Source organism: Podarcis pityusensis (genome assembly GCF_964106645.2).
Source record: "Podarcis pityusensis genome assembly, chromosome: 14".
Classification (NCBI taxonomy): Eukaryota; Metazoa; Chordata; class Lepidosauria; order Squamata; family Lacertidae; genus Podarcis; species Podarcis pityusensis.
Genome location: NC_138039.1, coordinates 10,922,886 through 10,944,236, shown reverse-complemented (window position 1 = coordinate 10,944,236; position 21,351 = coordinate 10,922,886). Strand labels below are relative to the sequence as shown.

The following is a 21,351-nucleotide window of genomic DNA, read 5'->3' as shown; positions in this document are numbered from 1 at the left end:
TGAGTGGAAGCCATGGTGCCAAGGGTTAATGTGCAGAATAATACATTTGAGATTATATATAATTTCAATATCTGCTCCAGTAACTAGTACCTGAGAAAAAGCTGGAGACCTCTTTCAGTGGACCATTCTTTTTGAGGTGTGTGTGAAACTATAAACTTGTGAATTACACACTGCTGCTTTTCAGATAGCTGAAATTTGTACAAGTTGAAGATACATTATTTTCTTACCCCAGCACAAGTTAATCTCATAATGTTCTATTCATTCACACCGGCAAAGAATAGCATTTCCTGTCTTGCCTTACTTGCTTCATAAATTGAGATTTAGCTAGCTACCCTAGCCTCCTTTTGGCATTTCAATTAAGTTCAACCGTTCGCACATATACTTTTTATTAAATTTATATCCCACCCCAAAGAAGCTAAAGGTGGCAAACACTCAGGCAATAAAACAATTAGAACAGGGGTCAGCAAACTTTTTTAGCAGGGGGCCGGTCCACTGTCCCTCAGACCTTGGAGGGGGGGAATGAATTTCTATGCCCCACAAATAACCCAGAGATGCATTTTAAATAAAAGCACACATTCTACTCATGTAAAAACACCAGACGGGCCCCACAAATAATCCAGAGATGCATTTTAAATAAAAGGGCACATTCTACTCATGTAGAAACATGCTGATTCCCAGACCACCCGCAGGCTGGATTTAGAAGGCGATTGGGCTGGATCCGGCCCCTGGGCCTTAGTTTGCCTACCCATGAATTAGAACATCTAAAATTAACTCCCAACAAATGCAGACTCTGCTTGAAAGGCTTGCTGAAAGAGGGAGGTGACACTGAAAAGGGAGACAGCATCTAACATTTAACAGGAGGGAATTCCAAAGGGCAGGTGCCATAAGACAAAAGGCAAGATTTTCCCCAGGGTCAGCTTCTGGTTGAAGTGTCTGGGTAAATGAAGATACTGAAGACACACCACAACAAATTCTTTAGGAAAATCATTTAATGAGAAAGCTGGAGAACGTTCATTTGTGTTTTTAAAAAAAATATTTTAAATATATATCTGCTGTAAAAACAAAAGGCCATCCATAGTAAGAACGTATGTACACAAATCCTTTCTATGTACAAGTTATTTAATAAAAGGAAACTGTTTTTAGCAGTGAAGCTACACTAATATAAATGACCAGCAGATCATTCCGTAATAGATTAACCAACCAGGGCAGAGCTGCCCCAACCCAGTGGGCAGAAAATACAGTTTCTTGGGCTCTCAAGATTATTAGGCGTTGAACTACTCTGGATAACCACCAAGGGAAACACCACAAATTGCCTCCTACCGTCCCATAATTTTGAGACAATTGTCTGGTGCACAGGACAAAGTATCTCAGCCTGCTCCTTCGCTTTTTGTTCACCTACAGGGCAGGTGAAAAGGAACTGCCGTGGGGGGACGGGGACCCTGAAGAGAGAAACCCAATTTCTCCCTGCCTCACACGTAGTTTGATGTAGACCAAAGGCAGCAACATAACTCAAACCAAGCCTTAATCCATAGAAACAGGTGCTGGCTTGATTTTCCAGCCTTTTTTGTTCTAAAAGGGTAGTAAAAGGTGTTGCAGGACTTAATGACAGTTCACCTGCGCAGGGATAAGGGGAGACACTGTGGATCTATGCCAGTGTTGTGATAAAACACTTGCAGAGATCCAAGGATCATGGGGTTTGGTGCATGGTGGGAGTTGCAAGAGATGAGCAGCTATAACCTCAGTTACACACACTTAGTTGCATCAGCATAGACATTTTGCCCATCTAGTAGTTTATTTCTTGAACAACATGGTAAGCTTGATCTTTTGTGCTGCAAAGGGAGAAAAAGACTATCGTGATAAATCACAATCCTATAAAAGAGGTCTCAATAGCATCCGCCAATGGAATAAATGCTAAAAATGTCCTAACGAACGTGCATGAAGGTTCGTTATTCTTGTGAAATCAGATCTAGATTGGCTATATGCCTTATGGTAGGTCTTCCGTGTGGGCAATTCCAAGGGTGCTCAATCTCACCCATGTGGGTGACGAGTTTCTTCATCTCATTTGCATTAAGTGCTGTTCCAACCATCACCTGTAGATGAAAAATAAAATGTTAAAAGTCTCATGAGGGTCAGTACTACCATTATCTATTTTTGGTTGACATACTTTACTTCCTTAGTCTTAAAAAAGGAAGTTCCCTCCTATGTCCCGTTATCCAGTAAGCAGCTTTGAGCGTTATTTTAATAGAAAAGCAAGAAATAAATATGAAACCTCCAACGGATTAATACTTACAGACTTTCTACATGCTCGAGAAGCGAACATCTGTCTTACTCTGGAAGGCCTGCACATCACTCCAGGGCAGTCGCTTAACATGAAGATTAACTCCTCTATATCTTGTGGACCAAAAGTCCAGTTTTTGCTTGTAGGTAAAGAGATGAGTTTAACTCTTTGGGTAGCAGGAGCTGCAAGGTTTTAAATGAATGATTTAATAGCCACTACACTTTTCATGCGTACATTTTAAAAAAGCCAAAAGTAAATGAAAAATTCCCACTTGTAATCTAAAACCTGAAATTTAGATTTTTAAATCGTATGCTCTTAATGCAGCAAGAGCATCTGATGTGGCTCTGCGAATGTAGATCTTCATCTGTGTGTGCGATGAAGCTGATGATTGATTGATTGAATTTAAATACCGCCCTATACCTGGAGGTCTCAGGGCGGTTCACAGAACAAAATCTATATATATATATATATAGTCAAAATAGAAACAATGACCCAATAACATGCACACCCTGATTAAGGCAGCTGTTGAAAGATGGAGCGTGTCTCAAAAATAATTTTAAAATTTAATCATTTCTACCTTCGTGTTACGATTTCTAATTTTTAAAATGCAGAGCTGAAAAACGGATGCATGAAGAATTAAGGGCATTCGTAACACATGGGCCCTGCTGCAGTTAGGTGCAACTTTGGTCACGACACCAATACCGGACAAACAGGAAGCACAACTGTTTCACTTCCTCTCCTTTCTCCTCTCTCTCTCATGTCCAAAATAGAACCTTTCACACCCCAGGCCTCCAGAGATGAAAGCTGCCCCATCTTCACAAGTCTGCATACTTCCCTGCCTCATAACTCTAGAATTTGTGTCCTGCTTACGGGCCTCCCATAGACATTTGGTTGGCCACTGTGAAAACAAAATGGTGGACTTTGATGGGCCATTGGCCTGATCCAGCAGGCTCTTCCTATGAGAGTAGGAGGTAGAAACTGTTAATACTAACAGATTTCTTACCAGCCATTTACCATGAGGTCCCAAGGTGGGTTACAATTTAAAAACCCAATTATTAAAGTTAATTTTAAACATCAAAGAACTGATTCAGACAGTAAAGAGAGATGTGAAAAACAGAAAGCACAAGGCAGAACATTTCCTGTTTTCTTTCCATGAATATCACAGTGGAGAGGTTGTGTTCCGGACTATTATTATAGCAACATGGGAGCTGCTTCCCTAGTCTTGCTTTATCCCATAGCAACATGAAAGGTCTATAATGTTCAGGTTGACAACTGCTCACCAGGACGGAGAGCGCTACTGTGGGAAGGAACCATAGCCCTGGGCCCACCTACTTGGTTCCATTGTCTATACTACATAAACTCTGTGAGAAGAAAACCCCAAGGCACTGCTAAGAGAAAAGAATAATTTCTATTAGGATGTAAAGCTGATGAAATTTCCAGAAGTGTAGCGTAGCTTCCGGGCTTTTTTTCAGGGCAGGAGCAATGACATTTGCCAGAGCACCGTAACTCACAGACTATTCTTGCTCTGGCAAGTGAAAGCAAACAAGATTTTGAAGTTTCATTTACATGGAGGAAGTCAGAAAAGGAAGAAAACAATGAAGCAGAGGCTAGATATGTCTTTCCTTTCCTTTGATGGGGTTCCTGACTTCATGGTAGCGGTGTAAGTGGTGACACTAGCTTTGCAAGATTGCTTGCATTTCAGCTGGGTGAAAAAAGCTCAGTGTGTTCTACAAGTTGAACCAATGCAGTCCAAAGCAATCCCTACTTACTTGCCACATAGCTGGATGGAGATTACTCCCAAGGACCTATGCAAACGATTGTTGCATACTATACACTGCTGCTGCTTTTCGGTGGGTATTGGTGTCGGAGAGAAAGAGACAGCAACCACCACTTGGGCAAAGGAACTTGGGCAGATCTTTGTACCCTAGATATTAGCATCCCATTTAGGCGGAAACTCACCATCTTCATCAATAACAAAATCAAATCCATTTTTTCTGAAAATTTCCAGGTTTTCCATTAAAATGCTTTCGCTTACAGCAGTTAAGTTAAGATTCTGAGGCCTGAAATAATGGGAGACATTGAAAAAAGAATAGGGTGTGAAGTTAGTGTGACAAGTGTTTATCTTGATACATTCTGGCAAAAGTTAGGCCCCACCTGATACATTTAATGCAGTCTCATGCCACTTGGGTACTGTAGTTTAAGGGTGCTAGGAATTGTGGGGAGACCCCTGTTCCCCACCAACCAATCCCAAACTTCCCTGAAGAGGGCTTGTTAAACCACACTGGGAATTGTAGCTCTTAAACTACAGTTTCCACAACTGTTTAGGGAAAGCCATGACTCTCCTTAAATGGTATAGTCTACTTTAAATGAATAAAGCAGATGAGATCCCAAAGCTCCTCCAAAGATCAGATGGAGATATTTTAATATACATCCAATGAAATGCTTGTTACTACTATCTTTTTTCCCTCTTCTTTTTTATGAAGTTCAGAGGGGAAAAGGGGTTTGAGTAAGCCAAGCCTAACCTCAAATGTATCAAAAGACCATCCTCACATTAATCTTAGCATTCATTGGAACTTTGAATACAAGAACAGCTAAACTTCTTTTTAAAAAGTATTTAAAATGCTGTAAAACCCACCATAACCTGTGGCCAATTTTCAATTCTAACCCGGCTGCTAAGTACCTAAGGCAGGCAGCCCCAAACTCGACCCTCCAGATGTTTTGGGACTACAATTCCCATCATCCGTGAGCACTGGTCCTGTTAGCTAAGGATGATGGGAGTTGTAGTCCCTAAACACTTGGAGGGCGGAGTTTAGGGGTGCCTCACCTAAGGGGCTGAGGACACAGGTTCATGGGACATATTTGCATATGCTAATTTACAGATTACCCCTGAGAAATTAAGATGGAGGACTGCTGGTGCCTCAACTTGCAAAGTACTTGGCAGTGGACCCAGACACCCTATAAGCAAAGTAAAGCACAAACAAAGGCTTTAAAAAGTGAGGCGGGAGGAAAAAGAGCCCCAGGGACTCCCATAAAGAACCCTTTTATGAGCCCTAACATACACCCCCCCCTTAAATCAGCTTGCATTCAAATTATTACCTTTGTTAGCTGTATCTCATTCCATCCCAAGTATGTGCTTCTTTAAACAGCCACAAGTTAAAAATATGTTTATCCAATCACTGCCATTCAGCTAGTACAGTGGTACCTCGGGTTACATATGCTTCAGGTTACATACGCTTCAGGTTACAGACTCCATTAACCCAGAAACAGTACCTCGGGTTAAGAACTTTGCTTCAGGATGAGAACAGAAATTGTGCTCCAGTGGTGCGGTGGCAGCAGGAGGCTCCATTAGCTAAAGTGGTGCTTTAGGTTAAGAACAGTTTCAGGTTAAGAACGGACCTTTGGAACGAATTAAGTACTTAACCTGAAGTACCACTGTACTTAGTATTTCTACCCCACTCTTCTGCTCCCTGAACACCCAGAGCAACTCCCAAAGAAGCTCTACCATGCAATAAAAAAGCAACGAAACTGGTCCAACTTCGCTGACTGCACTGAGCGGCCAGCTGCTCGTCTTGGGACACTTACGTGATCAGCTTCTGCCCCTGCAGAACAGTGTGCTCTTGCAACATCTCGAAGTTGTACTTCTCATCTGAAGCATGTTGATCAATGATGAAGAGGTCCGAGTTCAGCTTGGCTATTATAAACCCTAAATTGAACTGGCCGATTATGTCCATTTTAGCAAACATCTCTTTCCTGTATATAGGGAAAGGGTGGGGAAAGCAGGTTAAAAATGTGTTTACATTTTAGGGCAGGGGAACTATCAGCCCTTTAAGTTTTCTAAAAAGGTAAAGGTAAAGGACCCCCGACAATTAAGTCCAGCCGCGAAGGACTCTGGGGTTGCGGCGCTCATCTTGCTTTACTGGCTGAGGGAGCCGGAGTTTGTCTGCAGTTTTTTGGGGTCTTGTGGCCAGCTGCCTAAAAGACTAGCAACTCGCTCCAGAAAGTTACAGTGAGCATCACAGTGAGTTGTGAAAAGCTCTCTCTGTCACCTCATGGTCAAGGACAGATGTGTAAGCAGCACTGCCCAGCTGTCCCTCAAGCAGAGTATATGGGAGCCTGGGAAGAATTTTGCATGGGAACGTAAGATGGAAAGCTGTGTCTCACGGTGCAAAGCAAAGCGAAGTTTCACCTACTCTACAGTGAGGATTTCCTGGTCACTGCAAATATTCCAGATGTACCATCCCAACTCCTTTCAAGTCAAACAGATACCACTGCTTTGCCAATGGAGGAATTTAAAAGGTCAAATACCTTATTTCTTTTCTTAATTCGTCTTCTGCTGTTTTATTTTCTCCTGGGCTAATTTTTGCCCTGAATTTTCTGAATTTTAGCGCTGCTTCTTTCTTCTCCTGTTCCTGGCTTAGCTTCTGTACTCTGCCCATCAGTGCGCTCAGAGAAAACTCCAACGGTACGGTTTTCTTCTCCAGTTCTACAGGTACATCATACTGCGATAGGACTGAAGAATCCCGGTCATTCTCCATCTTTGACGGAGTGGCCACCTGAGAAAGAGCCTGGCTCATCTTAAAACGTTTCATTTTGGGGGGTGAACTGTCTGCCTGCTGGGATAATTGGCTCTCTTTGCTTTGGTTCAATTTGCATTCAGCTCCCCAGAAATCTCCCCTCGTCTCAAGACTGCCGCTTTGAACTTCTCTGAAAATAGGGAAATCTTCAAGAGGTGAGCCAATTGCGTTTTCACAGCTGGAACAGCTACCATTTTCTGGCGTGCTTAAACCCACTTCCGATTCTGCTGAGGTGCTCCCACAACCAGAATCTCTATCTTCTGCCGATTTCTTGAGTTTTTTGCCCCAAAGCATGAATGTACTTGGGTCCTCCTCTCTTCCACACTCTGCCTCTTTGCTGGAGCCAGTCTTCTTATTTGGAGAATCCAAAATGCTAAAAAATGCCGGAAGTTCTTTCTGCAAAGAGGAACTTTGTTGACGTTTGGCATTTTCAACACCATGAAAATGGGCCTTTTTCACTTGGTGGAGAGAAAATGATTCCCTAAGTTTGGCAACAGTGATTGCTGTTTTTTCTTTTGCACTCAGATTCTGAGAGGGGGAGCCACGCAAAGTTTCCAAGGCAGGGCTTTCTACCTCTTCTTGAAGCACTGTGAAATTTCCTAAGAAAGGGCGAAGAGAGGAGAGTTTTAAATTGCAATTTAAAAATCAACCCACAGGAAGAAATCAAGGCCCCAATAGAGAACTCCGAGGCTCCATTTAGAGAAAGAACAGCGAGAGCAGGGGTGGGGAAATGGATCTGACCAGCCAGCTGGATCCTAGATCCCCCCAACCCCAGTGGATCACTCTGACAGTTGGATGGAGGCCAGCCCAATTGTCAATCACCTGGCTTCACGATGACATTGGGTGACAAATTTTTTATTTGTAGTGTGGCAAGCTATGCTACAAAAGGAAATCCAAGTCAAGTGAGGCTTGAAGTCCCCACTGATCAGCTGTGCAGTGGAGTTTCCCATTTGGAACTTGGTCTTGCAGCAAATCCAGCAGGCTTGCAGTCACCATCAATTGACGCTGACAACAATTGGGAGTGTACTTTAAGGCTCCAGATTGTGCACCACCTGCCACTTCTCTACTTGGCCCATAACACATCAAGTTTGGAGCAAGCAGATCTGATTCAGGGAAAACAGCTTAGCAGGCCAATTTGGGACCCATCTTGTGAAAATGCCAAGCTCCATTTCACAACTGCAGACATAAATCATTGATACCTGATGCCTTGTCCGTAATGCAAGGCACTGCAGGAAATCACATTAAAACTGTGCCTGAGTTTTTCTAACTAAACGAGGCCACAATTCTAAGCGGAAGTGATTGCCCCGAGCCCCAGGGAATACAGCTGGGCTGACATTTGAGGAAATACGCACTGTGTGTAGCCGAACACAATCAGTTGAACCAGCCCATTAACAATGCACTTTAAAAAAAGCAAAATTATCCACTTAGAAAGGGAGTTGGTTTAAACGGCTGGTGTCATTCCTACCTTTAATATCTGGCAATTTTTGGTTGACAATGAGTTTGTTAACATCACTGCCAAACATCCCCAACATTGAAGTCTTTAGAGTCGCCAATAGAAGTTTCTCTTCCTGCAACATTATTTGCCTTTTGTCGGGTGTCACATTGATGTCAACACATTCTAAAAACAAAGACATAAAATGATATTGGCTTGGTTCACATTAACATTTAGTCATAGTTTTCTTAAGCGAAGCCATAGCATGTTTAACAAATGAATTAATCGAAAGCTGTCCTGCAGACAAAAAACAAATGAACCACGCCTTGTCTCTCCAAAATCTTCTAGCAACTTTTTGCCTCATGCCTTTGCAATTTGGTGAGCATCTGGGTGGGCAAACAAACCATGATTAAGGAAGGGTGTTAGGTGAATATGCACCTCCAAGCTCTAGTTAAAACAAACTAAAGTTCATTAGTAAACAACAAACCATGGCTTCGTATTGTGGTTTGTTAGCAGTGAACAAGCCAATTCCGGCACTTCACCCCGGTTTAGAAGATTTCTTATCAACAGGGTAAAATTTAAGAGTAATGCACTTCAGAGTGTAGAGATTATGTATCAATTTACAACACAATCTGAAGGGGAAAAAACAGCACATATTTGTTTGAAGTAGGGTTATCAGCTTTTGAACTAGACTTCTTGCTGCTTTTTATCAGCAGCGGGTAGTCTAGCAGCATATCATGGAAAGCTTCACGTTGATTTCTGCCTATCAAACCTCTATTAAAAAGAAAGAAGAAAACCAAGCTCTTTTTAAAAAAAAATGGCCTGGTGGCAACCTGGCTTATGAGTATTGGAATTGAGATTTACTGCCAACTGAGTGACAAAAAATCAGGATGTTTATCCCAACTGCTAAACAACAACCGCACACATAAATATACTTCATCTTTCAAGTTTTTCCTAGAGAAATGTGTGTGACTCACCGGAATTTGCACATATATTAAGAGCCACAAATGGATACTGGTGCCTGTTGTACATGTGGTACACTTCATTCACAACTTTGGAAACCTGTCCAGAAAAGAAGAAGAAGAGTTTGGATTTGATATCCCGCCTTTCACTCCCCTTCAGGAGTCTCAAAGCGGCTAACATTCTCCTTTCCCTTCCTCCCCCACAACAAACACTCTGTGAGGTGAGTGGGGCTGAGAGACTTCAAAGAAGTGTGACTGGCCCAAGGTCACCCAGCAGCTGCATGTGGGGGAGCGGAGACGTGAACCCGGTTCCCCAGATTACGAGTCTATCGCTCTTAACCACTACACCACACTGGCTCTCCAGAAGGTGGTGTTGCAGACATAATAATAATAATTTATTATTTATACCCCGCCCATCTGGCTGGCTTCCCCAGCCACTCTGGGCGGCTTCCAACCAAATATTAAAATACGGTAATGTTGCACCACTTCCATGACACAGTGGGTGGAAAGGCAAACTACAGCTCGAAGGCTGTAAAAGCGAAGAACGAAGGCATTGTGTGTGTTGTGAGAGAGAGCCATACCTTGCCTGCATCACAGGGCCGCTGGTTGATAAAGAAGAACTGCCTGTCTGTGGTACTTCTCCCGACACCATGATCACAACGGGAAACAAAGCCTGTGATACTGATCAAAGTAAGTATGTCAAGGATATATTTCCAAAGAAGAAAAGCATAGAAGCTGTGCAATTTGACACACCTTTCTTTCTTTTTCTTTCTTTCTTTCTTTCAAAAAGACTAAAGCTGAAATTTGTGGGGTTGCCTAGCTACCACAGACTCGCACACCAGCAAATCTGTCACCACTTTTCAATGGACTTTCATCCTGGGAAAGGGCAATCTCCAGCAAACTTCTCACTCACTGCTGAACGAGTGAGGAAGCTAAGCACTTATGCCAGGTACACTGGCTTTTTAAAAAAAATAAAAGATGAGCTTTTAATTCCTGGGTCCTTCTTCAAAAGTTCTCAAACTTTGTCACAGCAGGTCTACCCATATCCAGAAAATAACTATCCACACATCCTTAAATATAAAAGATAAATGGATTACAATATCATTCATTTTTTATTATTCAGCTGCCCTTGAACTGTGGGGAATGACTATTCCAAGCTGAGCATCTTGACATGCCCAACACAGCTGGTACACCTGTCAGAGAACCCAGAACTTCAACCAGGAAGCTTGTGGGACTCATTTCACTTAAGCCTAATTTAGTATATCTTTGCCCTAAACGCTTAAAATGAGAACGCAATAATTTTCATGCAGTCTCCTCGATTGGTTCCAGGTGGCAAGGAAGACTAATAGACGTGACTGACACACCTTAAAATTGTAGAGCTGAATGGTTAAGGCCACAATCCTAAACATATCTACTCAGAGGTCCCACTGAATTCAGTGGGCATTACCCTCATGTAAGGAGGGATTTAGGATTTGCAGCCTAAGCCAATTAAACATAGGGAAGCTGCATAGACTGTGAGGTGCGTACAATCTTCTACTTACGTATAAAAATTGGCTGGCATATCAGAAACATTCAGGCCATATTCTTCACAGACAGCATCACTAGGGGGTAGCTGAACGAAAGGAACCAAGCTCTGCACCTGGAAATAAGTGGTAGTTGATGGAACTTGCTTCTCCTTCCCAGCCACTGCCCAAAAAGCAGAGGTTCATATACCAGCACAGGGCTGCTGGGAAACTGTAAACAGCCCCACGCTTCTCTTTAAACCTGTGGTTTTTGGAGGTTTCAGGAGCAGTGCAGGGCAGCTGACAAAGGGCTTTCAAACAGCTCCATGCTGCTCTTTGAAGGCCCAACATTCTGGGTTTCAAAGCACAGCACCACCCAATGTCACTAGGACAACTTTCTTTCCATTGTTAACTGTACAAAGCATTAACTGTGCAGGAGTAGAAGTACCTGTTGCATTAGTTCACTGTAGTAGCAGTAGCAGCAGCAGCAACAACAACTATACGACTGGTAGTTGTAACGATACGGATGTTAATAATAATAACAGTAATACCTGCTTTTGTCCAAATATTGCTCCAATGTTTTCTTTTAAGTTTGAGCTCCCACTGGTGCAAACCACAGCTTGCTTCTTCCCTTGGCCAACCTGATTGGTGCAGTTAATACGCACTCCTGTTGAAATGATACAGTATGCTTGTAACACGTGAACCATTTTTGCATACTCCTGGCAAAAACAAAGAGATAATGATGATTTTCCAGTGACTACGTAATGAAGCATGCTTACACAGACTATGCGTGATCACTGCCATTTTCCTCCCACTTCAAAACACCTTTTAATTCATGGCTTATTATCCTACCTCATCGCATAGACTATAACAACACAATAATGAGGGCTGGTGAATAGAACTGGTTAAAAGACTAAGCTGAGAACCACAAAGCCTCCCACTTAAACCTGCATCTGTCATGAGCTTGCAAGATAGCTTGTCTAAGGCTATCATATTCTCAATCTCTGGCCTACAACTGCAACATGGAGAATAGTACTGACCTACCTTAAAGGGTTGTTTTAGGGATTACCACACTATAATCACATGTGAAGTATACTGAACACTAAAGCACTATATAAACTAAAAATAGTTACCACCATTGCCATTACCAGGCAAAGCCTCTTCTCTTTACCCAGGCTTTTGGCCTCTTTTCGTGTGGTGGCATCTGTAAGTCCTGCCTTTTATCTTCATAGCTGTGTTTTTTGGAGGTTCTTAATTGGTTTTAACGTAAGTTGCTTTGGGTCACTCTGAGAAAAACGACTAACAAGTGTAATAATAAAAATGATAATGATCAACATTATTTTTTTTGCATCTACTAGGCATATTTGTGAAGGAAGGCAGGTGTTTACTCAGAACTAGTTTCTTGTTTATTTTTGGATCCTTCCCATCTGACTTTACCATCTGGTAAAGGAACACCTTTATTCACTCCCTCCAATGGCCCTTGCCTTTGTTAGGATCTCTTACATTCACTCTTAAAAACAACATTACTAGTAAGCTGCTCCTACCTTCTTAATGTTGCGCTGAAATTCTTTATGTCGTACCGGCAAGGTATAAAATAACTGCTGCACACTGACAGTTGTCCCCTGTTGTCGTGGGCAGGGGGTCCTCAGAGTGATTTTCCCACTGTGGTCAAATACCAAGCGTGTGCCAACCTTTGCAGATTTGTGACAAGTAATGATGGAAACTTCACTGGAGGAAAAGAACAAATAAATGCTACAGGGGAACAAAAGCTTCCAGGAGTTAAAAAAACAAAACCACCCCGCATTTAATGCCAACAATTTTAAATTGTAAAAACTTGCTTCTTTTAAACTTGGGCTCCCATTCTGCTCAAAGATTCTTACGGGAATGGGAAAGGACTGTGGTATAAGATGTGCCAACTGATCTGGCTAGAGCTCTGCACTAAAGCAGAGAAGAATCCTACCTCAATGCACATAGGGAACTCAGAGCTTCACCTCGAAAGCCAAATGTTTCAACACGTGTAAGGTCAGAAAAGTCTTGTATCTTAGAAGTATAGTGTTTCAGAGCTGGAAAAATAAATGGTAAGATAAAACAAGAAGTCATTCAGATGTCTTTTGTATAATATAACCTAGCATAAAATAATTAAAACAATTGAGTCAAGACTTTATTGCTTTATATCCGTGATGTGGTTTGGCGTATGTTTAATTATTGGTTTGCAAATAACACAGTATTCCCCACAGTGGTGCAGTAAGTTCCATAAGTCCATCAAGTCCAGAGTCTAAAACATTTGCAGGGAACTTGAACTACAACCCCCATCACCTCTAGCCATTGACTATGCTTGCTGGGGCTGATGGGAGTTGTAGTTCAACAACAACTGTAGGGCCAAAGATTTGCCACACCTGGTTTGAGATGACCTAATTTTAGACTCTGGAATTAATGGACTTGTGTGCCCTACCTCTTCTTTAAAGATGGCAACAAGCATTATTTCAAAATGTGTGCTTGAGGAGCCTCCTGCTTTTTCTTCTGAGTAGACCTTGGACTTCTGCCCAAAAATATTCCCTGATGACACTGCCAGTTCTCAAGCCACTCAAGTCTGCTTCTTCCCAGTCAACCAATGTCCTACTCACCAACACTGGTGAGAAGCCCAGATTTCTCTCATCACCCGGAGTGGCAGTATCAAAAGACAAAGCAGCCTTTACTCAAAAACCTAGTCAAGGAAACTGTTATAACTGCAACAGTAGGGCTCATTCAGTTTGCATCTTAAGAGTTAATTCTGCTGTCAGTCAGTTGAGCAAGTGGAGGCGGAGGCAGCATGTGCCTTGATTGGCTGTGAGTTCTGGGGGAGTTTTTCTTCCATATATCTGGTTTAACGTTTCTGTACTGAGTACAAGGCCTGAATAAAGAAAGACAAAACCTCTCCGTTTCTTCCTTTGAACATTACATACACTATTTTTGTTCATTTTTGTTCAGAAAAGTGCTATCAAGATTTCTTTTCTTGCTAGACTCTTAAGTGACTTTGCTAGCAAAAGCAATGAGGAGGGACAGGAAGTAGTGGAGACAATTTCCTTTCTGCTACTTCCCCCCAATCCAACTGCTACCCCACAATTCACATAAAAGATACACTCCACCGAACTCTCTGTTCTGTTGAGGTCAAACCTAACCATCTGTGGCTCTCAACTCTCTCACTGAAGACTGAGTTTTATTTCAAGGGTGAGATATGTAGTCATTAAACAAATATTTCTAAGGATGACAAGTACTGCTGCTAAAGTAAATGGTTTTTAAAATGCAGCTTTGCTGTGTATGTGGCATGACCTGGATGTTTTTTGCATTTCGACATCAGGATGAAACTGGAAAGTAAAATTGGTTCTGAGATTATATTAATAGCTTTTCTTAACCAAACTGATCTGACAGATTTGCATATAGAAAACGAGGCATGAAACAAAGCTTACTCAAGCCTGCGAAGTTCTCTTCTTCTACACCACAACCGTTATCAGAAACTTCAATAAGGTCTGCTCCATAATCTTTAAGTTTCACTTCTACAAATTATAAAGAATATTTGTCACATAACAATTACAAAACATCACCACATTTTGCCACATATAGGTTTACAGCAGTGAAGGGATTTCTAGACATTGTCCTTTTAACGTTCAAAATGTATGCCAGGACACTCTTAGTCAAACGTGGTTTTTTTATTACTTCTGTTCTCTTTTCCATTTGTAAAAGCTGCCAGTTTGCAGACATGCCTCCCTCCCTGCACGTGCAAACACCAACATAAGCCACATACTAATAAGATTGCTAAACACGCGCACTTGACAGTAAGCTTACCAACGCTGGTAGCACCAGCATCTATGCTATTTTCCACCAGTTCTTTCACCGCAGTACACAGATTCAGGACCACCTGTCCTGAACAAATCCGATGGACAGATTTCTGGTCTATTGGTTTGATAGCTTTAGAAGGCTGGTCCCTAAAAAAAAACCACACAAAAAACATAATTGGCTTTCGAGCCCCAAAATTGGTTGAAATAATCCGAACGGCCGGATTTGAGACTCGTAAATCAGATCATTATTAACCTTGAAATGAAGAGTCTCACGCTCGACTGGCTAAGATAATCCCGCAGGTTTTTATAGATTGCAATCGTTTTGCTAACGGTTGGCCAATTACTTTATACAATTTGTGCTGCATTTGTGATGCTCTATTATTATATTTTACTCACGTTGTTGCTATTTATTGTTTGCATGCCGCTTCGGGAGTCATGTGAATGAAAAGCGACCTAGAAAAGCAACCACAGCCAATGCAAAGCAAGCTGCAATCTTGTCGTGCGCTTACCTAGGAAGAGCAAGCTCCATGGCGTTGCTTCGGGGCTGCTGTTTTTCTCGTTCTTCCTCGGCGGCGCTGAAGTTATTTTTTGTCAAATGTCCAAAATGCAATATGAAAACGACGCCACCCCGCTCATGATAAGGGGATGAATCAAGAGCAAGCACGAAGGTCTAAGCAGCGCCTCACTCAGAACGTCCCTCTCAGAAGAGGCAACCCAAAGCAGCTCACTTCGCGCTGGGCCAGAACAAACTACAGCTCCCAGAATTCTTTGAGAGAAGCGCCGTGCCTCCACGCCTCTTCGACCGTACTGCGCAGACGCGACCTGCGGTTCCCTCGTTAGCGCCGCGCTTGCATCAGATTCCACTCTCCTCAGGCGACGAAGCCAACGGCAGAAAAGAAGCGCCGCCTTTTCCCGCCAGCGGGAGCCAATAAGACCTTCGAGGTGTCACCCACCCGGCGCAGGCCAATAGGAAGCGAAGTCGGGGGCGGGTCACGGACGAACGCCCTCCAATGGCAGAAGAGCAGTGGGTGTGGCGCTCGCGCGGGGCCTCTGTGCCAGTCAGTCAGCGAGGAGCCGCCGGCCGGGCAGCCACGATGCCGATGTACAAGGTGAGGCCCTTTCATGGGGGGCCTGGCTCGGCGGCGGTCTTGGCTGAGCACCTTCCCGCCTGCATGTACCGGGTTGGAAATATGCACCGTTGCCCCGAGGGCGGCTTCCCGTCAGCCGCCTCGCCGCCGCTGCTTCACGAGGTAGGAAGGAGGCGGCGGCCCAGAGGCGCCGCACTCGGAAGCGGGCAGGGTCGGGGGGGGGCGGGCGAGGGCTCTCCTTCCTTGGCCTCCCTTCCTAGGCCGCGAGGTGCGGCTCCTCAGCCCGGCCTGGCCGTCTCGGGAGAGGCGCTGGCCAGCGCTTTCACTTTCCCAACCGGGGCTGAGGGAGGTTGTTGCGCCAAGGCCTGAGGCCGCCTCGGGTTGTACATCCGGGCGGCTGACGGTCCATACGTTTAGGTAAATCTCAATCCTTACATTACACAAAGACACACACAAAAAAAACCCCACACCAGGAATCCAGGGAATTGTAGCTTACCCCCTCCCCTCTACATTGTTGTGAACTGCCCTGAGATCTAGAGAGAAAGGGTGGTATATAAATTTAATCAATAATAATAATAATAATAGGGACGCAGGTAGCGCTGTGGGTTAAACCACAGAGCCTAGGACTTGCCAATCAGAAGGTGGGCAGTTTGAATCCCCGCAATGGGGAGAGCTCCCCTTGCTAGGCCCCTGCTCCTGCCAACCTAGCAATTCCAAAACACGTCAAAGTGCAAGTAGATAAATAGGTACCACTCCGGCAGGAAAGTAAACGGCGTTTCCGTGCGCTGCTCTGGTTCGCCAGAAGCGGCTTAGTCATGCTGGCCACATGACCCGGAAGCAGTATGCTGGCTCCCTCGGGCAGTAAAGCGAGATGAGCGCCGCAACCCCAGAGTCAGCCATGACTGGACCTAATGGTCAGGGGTCCCTTTACCTTTAATAATAATAATAATAATAATAATATATTATCAAATGTTTTTGTGTATGCAGCTGAAGCGGTTATATGTGGCTGCTGCTCTTCCAGGAATCTTGCAGGGCAGCACAAGTCAGGTGTTCCAAGTTCCTTCTTTCGGAATAGCTTTAGGATAGAGCTGCGCTTGACTAAAAGGTTATTTGGGAGTAACTGTATATCCTACCTCCATATATTGTTCATGGTTGCACTTGGGTTAAAAGGCTTACTTACATTTGTTTTACCTATGCTAGTGGTGGAGGACACAACCAGCCCGCAGGCCTAATAAGGCGTGCCTGACCATTGTACGCAAAACACACCCACCTGTCAGTTACCTGACAACTTAGGGAATTTTACTTTGCATTTACAGACCACTTGATCACAAATTTCTCTTAAGTGGTTTGCATAATAATAAGGCCTATGATTGGAGTTCAGGGATCTTTTGCTCTTCAGTCTTAGCACTGAGTAGCATAGCACTATGTTCGGATATAAGCCTCTTTCCCTGTTGTTTAAAGGCAGCAAGCGGTTTCAAAGCACAAAAACTCTGAATCACTTAATATCTACTTGTCAAAATGGCCTGTGGACAGTGGGCCAGATCCAGTCCTACATCTGTATCCAGTTTCCCACCTGTATTTCCCACCCTTGACCTGTATTGAACCTTGATATATTGGCAGAGTTCCCATGTGCATGTATGCATGATGATGGATAATACTAGCATGGAGACTTGTAGAGTGTTAAAGCTACAGCGCATGCTGAGATACATGGGAAATATCCATCTGTTTTACACAATATTAAAACACCTGAGTGATTACCAATTGAACTTTACTTAGGAGGAAGTTGATCCAGCTCTTCAGGCACTTGAATCCCGCCAGGAGGAGATCTTGAAACGCTTGTATGAGTTGAAAGCTGCTGTGGATGGACTTTCAAAGATGATCCAAACACCGGATGCAGACTTTGATGCAACAAACATAATCCAAGCAGATGAACACATTCCTTTATCTGCTAGTGCTGCAGAGCTTGACAATTTACTTGGGAAGGCAAGTTCAGATTAACTTTCTCTACACCACAATTCCTGTATATTTGACTTAACAATTGTTGAAGTTTTTATGATGACTAATGGAGTAATTAGCATTCAGGCCAACACTCAGAATGACTTATCACTAAAAGATAGCTGAAATCCACAGAAGCACCTTATGATAGGTGGGAGGGGTACAGAATTATTTTAAAGCTAAGCTTTAATGAGGTTATTAGCATTCAAACCAGCACTCAAAATGAATTCAGTGAGCAGGGTCTCATTGTTTTAAAACTAAGCTTGATAATAGATCTGAAATATTTCTTAAAGCCAATCAGAAATCAAGCATTTAACAATTCTGGAAACAAACAAAACCTTAGCTTAATTCAGTGGCCTGGTTTCCACATGACTTGAAGACATGGTTTGTTTTGTTTAACTGGTTTCTTTGCAGGTCTGAACCCACCCCAGCCAACTAACTGGATTGTGTCCAATAAAGCAGAATCTGAATCTGTATTTTGAACCTGACGTATGGCTGTCTTCTGTTAACAGTGGTTTCTTGTTATGTCTGAGCCCACCATCCTTGTTTAACCCTGGTTTGCGGCAGTTGCTTTGCTTGTCTAAGCTTTATCGTGGTTGGTACAAAAACTCAAAACAAGTTGTCCCTCAGCATTGTATGCAAATCTGGCATCTGTTTCAAAGTATCAACAAAATAATTTAATAGTAACTGAATCCAGCCAAATGATGATATAAGATCTTGTGGGACGTGTTAAGAAATTTGTGCCTAGTTCTTTGATTGACACCTAATGGGACAAAATTGGCTTTAAAGTGCAGGTAAAATGCTCCATAACTTAAAAATTGATCTAGTATCTTTTCTTACCTATCAGTGTTGGTTTTGGTGCTTGCTGGTTGCATATTGCTTTGTTCGGGCATTTTATGGCCATTATGATGGATGTGGCTCAAGTTGTTAGTTACTGTGGATTTTGTATTTTAATCTTTTTTTACTTACAAGTTTTACTATATGATTTTTAAATATATTGAGTGTTTTAAAATAAATGAGAGACTGGTAGATTTGGGCTGGAATGGATTTCCTGTCGTTTTTTGTTGTTTCAGGAATAGAGCTGTTTCCCAAAAGACACATTGATTGCACAAATTTTGAAAGTAAACATTTTTGGGATGCTACTACTAATCATGGGAGACGGAAGCCTCCTTTTCCTCTAACTATATATTTTTTTTATTTTTAAAAGTGGAACAAGACTTCTCTTCATGAGCCAGTGCATAAATAGACATCCAGTAACTCTTCTAAAGGTCTGCGACTCTTTGTAGTTCTCAGCTGAACCATTCATCTGGTGGATGTTAAAGGTCGGCTGCCAGTTGTAAAAGCCTTTAGTAGAACTTCATTGGTTTTGTGTGTCTTGCAGTTAATTAATGAGGGTGTTTGTGTGTTGTGCTAAGCAAGAGTGGGATGTGAATCAATGCATGAATGTCTCACTTGAACAACTTACTAATGGCGACTTATCTTCCTACAGGACTATGGAGCTCTGAAGGATATTGTGATCAATGCAAACCCCGATCACCCACCACTGTCATTGTTAATACTCCACAGCTTGCTGTGTGAGCGTTATAAGATACTATCAGCTATTCATACACACTCATCTGTGAAGAGTGTGCCAGAAAATCTCCTGAAATGCTTTGGTGATCAGCCTAAGAAGCAATCGCGTCATGAGTATCAGTTGGGATTTACATTAATTTGGAAAGATGGTAAGTCCAGCACATTAGGAAAAGGGGCACATTCATTAACGTTAACATGTTACGAGTAGCACACAATTTCTTGATGTCTAATGACAATAAATGTGTATGTGCAGCAGATGGGCCAACCGCTGGCCATGAATAAATTTGCAACTGGGAAGCTCAACAACTAGTTTGTCCACAACATGGTCATTCTTTAGACAACAGAATACATTGTTAGAAGAGCTGTAGTAGATGAGTCACTTCTAGTGCCAATAATAATTCACCTTTAAGCTTCTGTTCTCCTCCTGTATGGTGCAGAAGGATCTGATAGGCACACTTATGACAACATCAAATTATGTCCACCCACCTGCACAATGGGACTCCCTTCTCCCCCTTCCCATGTCCCAAATCTGTTCTGGGTGTCCCCCAAGCACCCACATTTTGGAAGTGCACAGGGAACAGAAGAAGAAGAAGCCCTGTTGCATGAGTTAACCTGCTACATTGGACCTCACTTTTCATTCATGCAGGTTTAGGTCAGTAGCTGTACGTTGCAGGGAAGATCATTGAGTCTTTCATTCTTTGCTCTTCAAAGGACTTCTGAGAAACTTGAGTAACCTAGTTCCTAGGAATGTAGTTTCAAAAATATTGCTATGAAGCTTCTATTATATAATCTCTACAAGAAAACTATAATTGTCAAATTAACTTTCAACTGAGGAATTATAAAGCATTTTAATAATCCTAGTGTGTTTGCTAACTTGCTCTTAACTGTGCTCAAATAAACTTAAGTTCCATTGTTAGGCAGTTACTGGTTTTTAGCTACAAGATGAATTAAGCTTTCTGCTGTAGTTAAGATGTTTCGTATTTAGCTTAAGTAAAATTTTCTGTTGTGAAAGCAGAAAAGGAGCATATAATACTCAGTCTTCAGTGTTTCAAACAATAAAACTAAGTTCTTCTGCTATTATGCTACCTTAACTGACAAAGCCATTTTAAGTTAACGCTGGCCTATGGTGGTGTATTTGGAAGAAGAAACTGAAAAGTAACAGTACACATTGCCTACTTTTTGAAGAAAGCGCATAATGCTATAATGTTGAAGCTGGAAATGGCAGCAGAGTTATCCCAATTGCCAGGCTTGGATTAGGAGGAATCTGTTAGTATGCCTGTTCCGTAATCTCTCATGGGGTCATTTCCTAGCAGCTGTAAGTAAAAGGTAGCATGGCTGACTATATGCAAATATTATATAAAAATTCAGCATCTTATATAGAAAATCTAGCTAGCAATTAATGGCATAATGGGACTTGTTTATAATTGTGTTTAATGGTTTGAATGAAATGTATCTGTCTCTTCAAGGCGCTTGCTTTTCTTGTCTAATGTTCTGTTGCGTTGTGTTTGTTTCAGTGCCAAAATCCCAGATGAAGTTCAGCGTACAAACCATGTGTCCCATTGAAGGAGAAGGAAATATTGCTAGGTTCTTGTTCTCCTTACTTGGTCAGAAGCACAATGCGGTTACAGCAACTCTGATAGACAGCTGGGTAGACACAGCCATCTTCCAACTGCAAGAAGGGAGCAATAAAGAAAAGGCAGCTGTTTTGCGATCTATGAATGCCGCCCTTGGCAAGACATCCTGGTTGGTGGGCAATGAACTGACAGTAGCTGACGTCGTGGCCTGGTGTGCACTTCAGCAGACAGGGAGCACCAACGCTGTTCCAGCCAATGTGCAGAAGTGGCTAAAATCTTGTGAGAATTTGGCACCTTTTAACTCTGTACTCAAGTTGCTAAATTAAATATGTTCTATAAAAAGGGACACAGTTGAAATATTTTCTATATTTACATGTGTGCTGTGAGCCTGGGTTATATAAAGCCTGTGAATGAAGTTTTAGAAGGCAACTGTCAAAGGTCTTATGTCAATAAAATGCATCACTTGCCCTTTGTGTATATCTTTTAGTGCTTGGTCCCTCTTTTAGAGACAGTACAGTGGTACCTCTGGTTACAAACACTTCGGGTTATAGACTCCGCT

General features: G+C 42.5%; 2 protein-coding genes across 3 annotated transcripts; one reads left to right on the top strand and one right to left on the bottom strand.

Annotated features, from left to right (window-relative positions):
- Positions 1-971: 971 nt before the first annotated feature.
- Positions 972-15,438, bottom strand: PMS2 (PMS1 homolog 2, mismatch repair system component). The gene is made up of 15 exons (XM_080981018.1): positions 15,073-15,438; positions 14,571-14,710; positions 14,195-14,281; positions 12,709-12,811; positions 12,293-12,476; positions 11,300-11,467; positions 10,788-10,885; positions 9,828-9,927; positions 9,262-9,346; positions 8,318-8,470; positions 6,584-7,451; positions 5,861-6,028; positions 4,238-4,338; positions 2,291-2,460; positions 972-2,090 (listed from the first exon to the last, which is right to left on the bottom strand). Exons 1-15 carry the CDS (start codon positions 15,090-15,092, stop codon positions 1,947-1,949), a joined length of 2,589 nt encoding a protein of 862 aa, XP_080837144.1. The 5' UTR covers positions 15,093-15,438; the 3' UTR covers positions 972-1,946.
- A 102-nt stretch (positions 15,439-15,540) lies between these two features.
- On the top strand, positions 15,541-21,269 carry AIMP2 (aminoacyl tRNA synthetase complex interacting multifunctional protein 2). Of its 2 annotated transcripts, none has more exons than XM_080981216.1 (4): positions 15,541-15,672; positions 17,428-17,634; positions 19,136-19,367; positions 20,733-21,269. In XM_080981216.1, the coding sequence occupies exons 1-4, from the start codon at positions 15,574-15,576 to the stop codon at positions 21,116-21,118; spliced, it is 924 nt and encodes a 307-aa protein (XP_080837342.1). In that variant the 5' UTR covers positions 15,541-15,573; the 3' UTR covers positions 21,119-21,269. The 2 variants fall into 2 exon arrangements, with proteins under 2 accessions (XP_080837342.1, XP_080837341.1); XM_080981215.1 differs by having other exon boundaries at positions 15,614-15,813.
- The last annotated feature ends 82 nt before the right edge of the window (positions 21,270-21,351 follow it).